At 45.7% G+C, this 8,423-nt stretch overlaps 1 protein-coding gene across 1 annotated transcript in view; it reads left to right on the forward strand.

Moving 5' to 3' along the window:
• MYO1E (myosin IE) overlaps positions 1-8,063 on the forward strand; it is a 190,957-nt gene extending 182,894 nt beyond the window's left edge. Inside the window, exons 27-28 of the mRNA XM_054565347.1 lie at positions 2,613-2,782; positions 7,020-8,063. Of these exons, the coding sequence (XP_054421322.1) occupies positions 2,613-2,782; positions 7,020-7,096 (247 nt within the window). The 3' untranslated portion in view covers positions 7,097-8,063. The remainder of the gene's footprint in view (positions 1-2,612; positions 2,783-7,019) is intronic.
• Positions 8,064-8,423: the final 360 nt, after the last annotated feature.

An 8,423-nucleotide genomic window follows, 5' to 3' on the forward strand; every position in this document is an offset into this window, starting at 1 on the left:
TTCTTAGGAAGTTCTACGTGCAAAGCATCTTGTGCCTTTTATTCTTGACTAGTTGCTCTGGCTAGAGCTTCCTGTGCAATACTGAACAAACGTGGTGCGAACCGACATCCTGTTTTTTCCTGACCTTAGGGGAGATCACTGTCTTTCACCAGCAAAAATGATGTAACCTAGGGGTAGGTGGCCAGGGGGTCCTCGCCCCAACCAGGGTTCAGGGCTTCCAGGAAAAAAAGCAGGGAGGCATCAGTGTGGCCTGTGGCAGGACACGAGATGGGGACCCGCAGGGGCCACACCTGGCAGGAACTTTGTTGGCCCCACGAAGGACTTTTAGTGGGGGTGGGGGTGGCGTGGGATGAGGGGAACTAATAAACACTGAGCTGGGGTGATGTTCAGGGAGCTCAGAAAGGAAGCAGCTGGCAGAGGGAAGAAACGAAGGAGGAGGAACTGAGGGCTTAGTCAAAGCCGGAGGCGGCCGGGCAGAGGGCCCAGGGAGGGGTGACTCCTGGGGCGGCTGCAGGGAGGAGAGTCCCACCTTTCAGGGGCCATCTCGCTTCCTCTCTCCACTAGAGGCTTCCCTGTCTGGGGACCGCACCTCAATCCCAGTAGTCCTGGCTCCAGACGCCTCACCAACCTGCACTGGTGGTAGGTTTCCCGCCCCCGGCCTAACAGAAGAGAGGCCAAGTCTCCATCTGTGCCTCTTTGCGGGAGGGTGTGCTTGTGAGAACGCTCCCTCCGAGCCACGCTCCCTGGAACTGGCAGGCTGGAGGCTCTCCTCCCTCCCAGGGCTTTCTAACACACGCCCCACCCCTCCGCCCTTTCCCTGTTGCTGGGAAATCACCTGACCGCTGGTATGCAGGCTAATGGCTCTTATTAACCAAATGCTGACATCCCTAATATATAGGTTGCTTAATTAAAAGCCTGTGTGCTCAGTCAGCTTTCAGAGAAGCCAGTGCCTCTCCAGCTGGGGTTGGGGATTTCCAATAGACTAGGGAGGAAATGATGTCATGCTAAGGGTCTATCGGATGCCTTTTCTCTGTGATAAAAATGGGGAGCAGGGTGGTGGGGGTGTGGTTGACCGGAAAAGACTGAAACTTGGGTCGCCTTGGGGCTGGCTCCCTCCCACGAAGGAAGAAAGCCCTGGGCAGCACCCGAGGAACCACACCCCTGCTGGGAACAGCCCTGCCACCCAGCCGGCACCCAGTGCCCTCTCCCACCAAGCCACCCCCTCCTGATCTGACTTCCTCATCAGCACCGGCAAGGACAGTGGGGCTCCAGCCTCCTGAGAGCGCAGTTCAAAACCGGGTGCGTTCTCTCCTCCCGGAACTCAGACGCAGGGAGAGACCCTCCCTTTTCCCCCTTCCGCCCATGGTGTCAGCGAGTGTTCACAGACCGGCCAGACCTAACGGCCAGCCCCACTGTGTTGAGCTCAGGCCGACCTTTCTTAGTAGAAATCTGAGGCTTAACTTCTGCGAGGAAATGAATGTAGGCTTCTCCTTTGGTTTGTCCTCAAGCAAAGTGGTGGCGGGGGGGGGGGGGTGCGTTCTTAATTTTTATTTCCTTTTTCTCTAAATGTCTTTATGAACATATTTAATAAATAGTTGTTTCGGATATAAGTTTAAAGATCTCACTAAATGGAAACAGGCTATAGTTACTTGCCTTGAGATAATTAATGCATGAATGGTGACAGGAGATGGTATAGTGTGTTGAAAGGATACATTTAAAGCTGGATTAGGGTTCTAGTCCTGGAGATATTTTTGATTATCATGACCAAGGGAAGGAGGTGCTACCGGCATCCAGTTTTGCTAAACACCCCACAGTGCACAGGGCAGCCCACAACAGAGAATTAGTGACCCCCAAAATCAGCTGTCCTGATGGGGAGATGCTGCTCTGGATAAAGTCTTACACAAGAACATTTACAGTAGCATTTTTTTTATGATGAAAGTTGGAATCATCCCAAGTGACCATCAGCAGTGGATAAGTAAATCATGACATAATCATGCAGCGGAATAGCATAAAGCAATGAGAATGATTGAACTAAAACTACGTACATCATCAAGATACATCTCAAAAATGGAGCGAGTGGCAATAGAATAGGATTCTTTTTGTACAGTTAAAACAGGTACACTGTGTGGGTCGTTTAGGGAGACGTGTGTGGTTAAACTGCAAAGAAAAGCAGAATTATTAATACAAAGCACAGGGACAGTTGATTCTGGGAGGGCCTGCAGCTGAGGTGAGACTTCTATGGCACCGGCAAAACTTGTTTCCCAAGTTGGGGGAGGAGGGTAGATTCATGACTATTTGTTTTATTATCATTTAGATGTGTATATACACATATGCTTTATAAACTTTGGTATAGCCATGTCTTTTCCACAATAGGCTGGGGACATAACAACAGCAGCTGATGTTCATTAAGAACTAAATATATGCTTTTGCAGTGACATTGTCAGGGGTGCTATTTTTTTCTCAGAAAGTTTAGAGAGCAACATATCCTTCTAGAGATAGAGCTAGATTTGAACTTGAACAGGCCAGTGCCAGCCCTCATGGTCCAAACCACTGCACGGTGCAGCTGCCTCCTGTTGGGTGCCATCTCTCATCTGCCTCCACTCTCTCCACAGCGTCCGGAGACAAACGACCAGCCGGCCTACCCCGGCAGGAGGCAGACCCAAGCCCCAGCCCAAGCCTAAGCCTCAGGTGCCACAGTGCAAGGCTCTCTATGCCTATGATGCTCAGGACACAGACGAACTCAGCTTCAATGCCAATGACATTATCGATATTATCAAAGAAGGTAAGTGCACGGCTGGCTGGCTGGGTAACCTCCCAAAGAGCATGCGGTCACGTTGGTATAAAAACTGGTTATACATGAAGGGAATTTATGGGCCCCTCTAACTGAAACTTGTTGAGGTAAGCCACCTTTCACATTCAGTTCGATCAAGGCTACAGCTTCAATTTTTTAATGCTTCTTTCAGCTCTGCCCTCTCTTTGTCATCTCCTCCCTTCTCAGGCTGGTTTTCCTCCTAGTAGCAAAATGGCTGCATCATACCAGGCCAACAGATCAAACCATATCTGAAAGCTGCTTTGTCTCTGTGACTTCTCTTCGCCACTGGGCAAAGTTCTTGGTCTCACTCAGACAATGTTAGAAGAAACATTGGTCACGTGCTCACCCCTGAACCAGCCTCCGTAGCAGAGTGGGTTAGACAGGGCAGGGGCTGTGCTGGCAGATGGGAGTCGGGCCTCTCCCGCCCAGGTGCCCAGCCTCCTCCTAAGGAAGGTGATGGAATGGAAGCCAGGGAGGCAACCTGTGACCTCCATTATAAAAGTGGCTGAATGTTCTATTAATTTGGTGGAGAAGATAAGTTAGAAAATAACATACACATAATCAAACTTCAGCACCTATGGAAGCATAAAAAAACCCCAAGATAACACCCGGCTTAAGCTGCTAGAAAAAGCACCATGAAGGAAAGGGCATTTGTTGGGGGCGAGGTGGGGGGTGGCGGGGAGAGACGGAGAGAGAAGCCACAGAGGCTGGAAGGAGCAAGTCTGTTAGGGACAAGAGCCAATGCCCAACCGCGTGCAGAATCCCCAGGGAGATGGCCTGGGAGGCGAGATGGCTGATGGGAGGAGTGGCCTGATCACAGAAGGCCCTAAAGGTCAGGCTCACGGAGACTGGCGGGGACGCTTGAGAGCCATCAGGGTTTAGGAGCAGAGCAAGGGCGGCGTCACTGAACAGCGGTTCTTGGCGAGCTTAGCCCTCAGGAAGCGGTGGCCAAGGACAGTTCCGCGAATTGTTTTTAACAGGTTCCTTCATTACATGGGCTCACTCAGAGGAGAATTCTAGGTCCCTGGACCAACCTCCTTCTCCCTGGTGTCTGGGAGATTGTTTGTGTTTAATCTTTTTTAACCATCTAGTTTTTCACAAGTTTTAATAGTTTAAGCCATTTAGTATCCTTCTTCAGAAGTGTCAGAGTAAAAATAGATGTTGAAATAAACTCAAGTAAACACAGACAGGATTTTTATTACCAGCTTTGTTCAGCAAAAATATTGTAAATAACCTAATATCCAGTAAAGAAATTGGTTAGAAAGAGCTTTGCTATGTCCATTCAGTGAGCTTTGATGCAAAAATTTTTTATTAAAGATAATGATATGACAATACAGTAATGAAACAGAAAAATGTTCATGTGAAAAAGGAAAAAGTTAGGTTACTAATGTGGGTTATAATCTTTTTGTAAAAATATAAAGTGCATAAGATATATATATGTGTCTATATATCATATATGTGTTATAGAAAATGTTGAATTGGCCTCCTTAAGTATTGAATTTTAAATGAATATTACTTTCTTTTCATTTCTCAATACTTTCAAGTTTTTCTAGAAATAACATGTATTTAGGTGTATTTAAAACAATTGCATATGTACATAAAATGTCCTAGAAGTTCTCAAAACATGTTTTAAGTTATCACCATGATTTAAACAATGTGGTGCGAGTGCAGGAATAGATACGTAGATAAATGGGGTGGAAGAGAATCCAGAAACAGACCCCTGTGCACATAGGTATTTAATGTATGATAAATGTGGCTTTGAAGTCAGGGGAAAGGATAGACAATTCCTTTCTATTTGGAAAAGCAAAGAAAATCAGCTGTCTACCTTATACATGAAAAAAATCAGGTGGACTAAACACCTAAAAATATATAACTAAATTATAAAACTGTTAGAAGGAAACCCAGAATATTATATTAGTCTTTGGGTGGGAAAAGCACTCCTGTGGAAGACATCAAGCCCCCAAACCATACAGGATTCCACCTCATAAAAAGGCTAAATTAAAACCTTCTGCATGGTGACTAGCACCAGGAGCAAAGTTAAATTATAAAAAACAGACTAGGAAAAACCGTTTTACATGTAGAAACTCCTCCGCATGAGGCAGACAGACCCTCCTGTCCAGGAGTGGAGAAGGGCTGGTGAGGCAAGGAATGGCAGGGCCTCCCGAGCCATCAGTGAGACGCAACACAAAGCATTTCATCTGCGGCACCAGCAAAGATTCGAATCGGTACATTCCACATTCCACATTCCCTTATCCAAATCCTTAGGGCTAAATGAGTTTCGGAAATCAGAGATGGGAGCTTTTAGGAAGTCAATAATGGTATGGATGTGTAAGTGTGTGACACTCTTTGAGGGTCCCAGGGCAGCACCCCAGATCAAAGCCAATGTTCCTGCTATACAACGGGAGCATTCACACCCTGTGGGAAGAGTCGTCAGAAACCCATGTCAATTCAGGTCAAGTTTTGCCATCAAATGAGTTTCAGAAAACTTAATTTTCAGAACATTCTGGATTTTCTTGTTGCAAATAGAGTGTGGATTATAATACCTGTAGGTAGTGAGGGAAGTAGGTAACCTTCCTTCACTGTTTTTTTGCAGAAACAGACTTCTGGGAAGGAATTATAGCAATATTTATCACCATTTTTAAATCCCTATATCATGGATTTGTATTTAACCCCTTCCACCAAGAGAAATCTCAAATAAATATTTAAATGTATAAAATAAATATAAAAGTCCTAGAAGTAAGTATAGAAGAGTTTTCTTTAATAATATCAATGTGGGAAAGGATTTCTAAACAAGATAGAAAACTAAGAAGCTGTAAAATAATAGATCATTTGAGTCAACACTTAAATATTAAAATATCTTAAAACATTAATATAGTAAAACATAATAAAAATGGGAGGAGGATATTTGCAACTCGTATGACAAATTCACAAATATATGAAGAACTCCTAATCAACAAGATACAGACCAACAACCGATAGAAAAATAGGCAAATGGTAGGAACAGTGGCATGCATACAGCTATAGGAGAGAATACAGAAGTTCTTCATATTCTGATATGAAATGATCATTAATGTACATTATTAAGGTTTTAGAAAGTACAGAACATGTATTATGCATAATATGCTATCATTGGTGTAGAAAAGGGGTCATTTTTGTAAATACTTGCTTTCATGTACGTGAAGTATCTCTGAAGGAAGTACAAGACGTAGGTAACATTGCTCACCCTCAAAGAAGTGATCTGGGTGGCTGTTTCCACTGTTTATCCTTCGAACTTTCGGAAATATGTATGAAAGTATTATCTATGACAAAAATAACCTTTTTCTTACAAAGGATAATAGAAGGTCCATATTCTTTGACGCAGGAATCTCTCTTATAGAACTACTTGCTCATAGGCATAAAGATATACATATGGACATTTATTACATTAACAGTGAAAAATTGGGAACACATGCCCATCAATAAGGAAGTGGCTACATAAATTTTGGAATACAGTACAGCTGTTTGAAATGAGATAGACATGGAAAGGTTATATCTATGAAGTATTGAAAAGCAAGATGCAGAACAGTAAGATATAGAATGGCCCATTTCTGTTTAAAATGATTATGTCTTTATAATCGTAGAAAAAGTTCAGGAAGAATATATACCAACCAAATAGTTATTACTGGCGAAGGGTCAGGGATTAAGGTGGAAAGTAAGGATTAGAAGCATTACAGACTAGGTTCTTCCAGAGGCAGAACCTGAAATGGAGTCAGGTGTGAAAGAAAAGGGGAGGAAGCAGAACTAGGTGGCCATCAGACCAAGACACAACCAGTCAGTCTCTGGCAGCCAGCAGCTGCTCCAGAGGTAAGACTGCTTGTTGTGGAGCCCGAAACGCCCAGCTCTGGCTCTGAACAGGCCTGAGGCTGCCCCGAACAAGAGCCGTCGGCCTCACCTCGGAGGCTGGCCAGCCCTGAAGGGCCGAGAGCAACACCTCACAGCTGGACAGCAGGCCCTTCGCTGAGAAGGCCCTGAGTGCTCCATCTGTGTGTCTGCTGTGCAGAAGGGGTTACTTTTTACCACGTTTTAATTTTAAATAAAATAAAGAAGGCAAAAGTGTGGCTGGAGCCAAATCCCCTTGCCCATGGGGTGCACCATGGGAGCAGGGGTATTTGGCCCCAGATAGAACAGCCTAGCTCTCCTTCACTTTTCCATCTCTGTCTCCCCACAGATCCTTCTGGCTGGTGGACGGGCCGGCTACGTGGCAAGCAGGGCTTGTTCCCCAACAACTACGTGACTAAGATCTGAGTTGCACAGAGACTCTGGCATGCGGGGTGAAGGAGCTCCCGGCACAGACAAGGGCAGGGACATTTGGGGCTCTCCTTCTGATCTGTAGCAAGCAATCGCTTCTCCAAGGCATGGACTTACTCTGGCACCTCCCCCAGGACATTGAAAAACTGGGCTGGGGAAAGGGAGTGTCACTCCATAAATGATCCTAAAAGAAAGCCTATTCATAGGAACCCGGGAGGGCAAAACAGCCACCCACTAAGATTTATTTATTCTATTTAAACCTGGTGAGAGGACAGGCGAGGTCCACTCAGACCTTGTGGGCTCTATCAAAACAGCACCCCACTCGATCACCAGGCCCAGGGAATGGCTGAAGGTAGCCACTGACAAGTGCCTTTAGTTGAAGAGCACATTTCTTTCATCTGTCTTTTCCTTACCTGACACAGCATTCCTCTCTGCCACCTCCCCTCAGGAGGACCTGCTCTCTGCAGGCTGGGCTTGGCATGAGCAGGCACTTCCTGTGCAGATGCCAAGGGCCGGCGTGGCCTGCTGAGCCCACAGGTGCAGGGGGCGCTGGTTTACACTTTGCGGGACCATCGGGCTGCCGGGCTGAGCAGGGGCTGGGGACTGGGCTGTCGGCCTTGCTTTCTCTGGGTCTTCAGTGGGAATGTGGCTGGCCCATGTTGGTTTTGTGTTTAATGCTGTACCTATTACTAGAAGGGTCTCTTTTTTTTCAAGCTGTACATTTATAAAAACAGATCATATACTGTATATATAAAAAAAATCTTGAGATGGTAGAAACATGTATGAATGTACTAAGTAGTATTCCACTGTACTTATTCATAAAAGTAGGTTTTATTACAAAACTCGCACCAGGTACTTACAAATGTGCACTACTCATTTTCAACTATAGAATCAGTGTTACTGCTTTCTAGCTCAGTCCCCGCAAACCCCTCCCAGCCCTTTCCCTACAGGTAACTGTCCTCTGCCCCCGTCCCTGCCTCCCCTTACCTTCTAATAAATAAAGGAATCAGTGAACCACCTTGTTCTTTCCCGACATTTATTATGGGTTCAATTGTGTCCACGTCCCCAAAAAGAGATTTTGATATCCTAACCCCCGGTACCTCCGTATATGACCTTACTCAGAAACAGATTCTTGATGGATGCAAACAAGTTAAAATGACGTCATCGGGATGCGCCCTAATCCAATGTAGCTGGTGGGCACAAATCGCCACACACAGAGGGAAGGCAATGTGGAGTCAGCCAGCCACAAGCCAAGGAGAGGGGTTCTGCAACAGGTCCCACGCCCCTGGCTGGCTCACGTGAGCTTTTATTTTTCCTCCTAAAA

Source organism: Pteronotus mesoamericanus, unplaced genomic scaffold (assembly GCF_021234165.1).
Source record: "Pteronotus mesoamericanus isolate MK-2021 breed Mesoamerican mustached bat unplaced genomic scaffold, CSHL_Meso_final contig_164, whole genome shotgun sequence".
Lineage (NCBI taxonomy): Eukaryota > Metazoa > Chordata > Mammalia > Chiroptera > Mormoopidae > Pteronotus > Pteronotus mesoamericanus.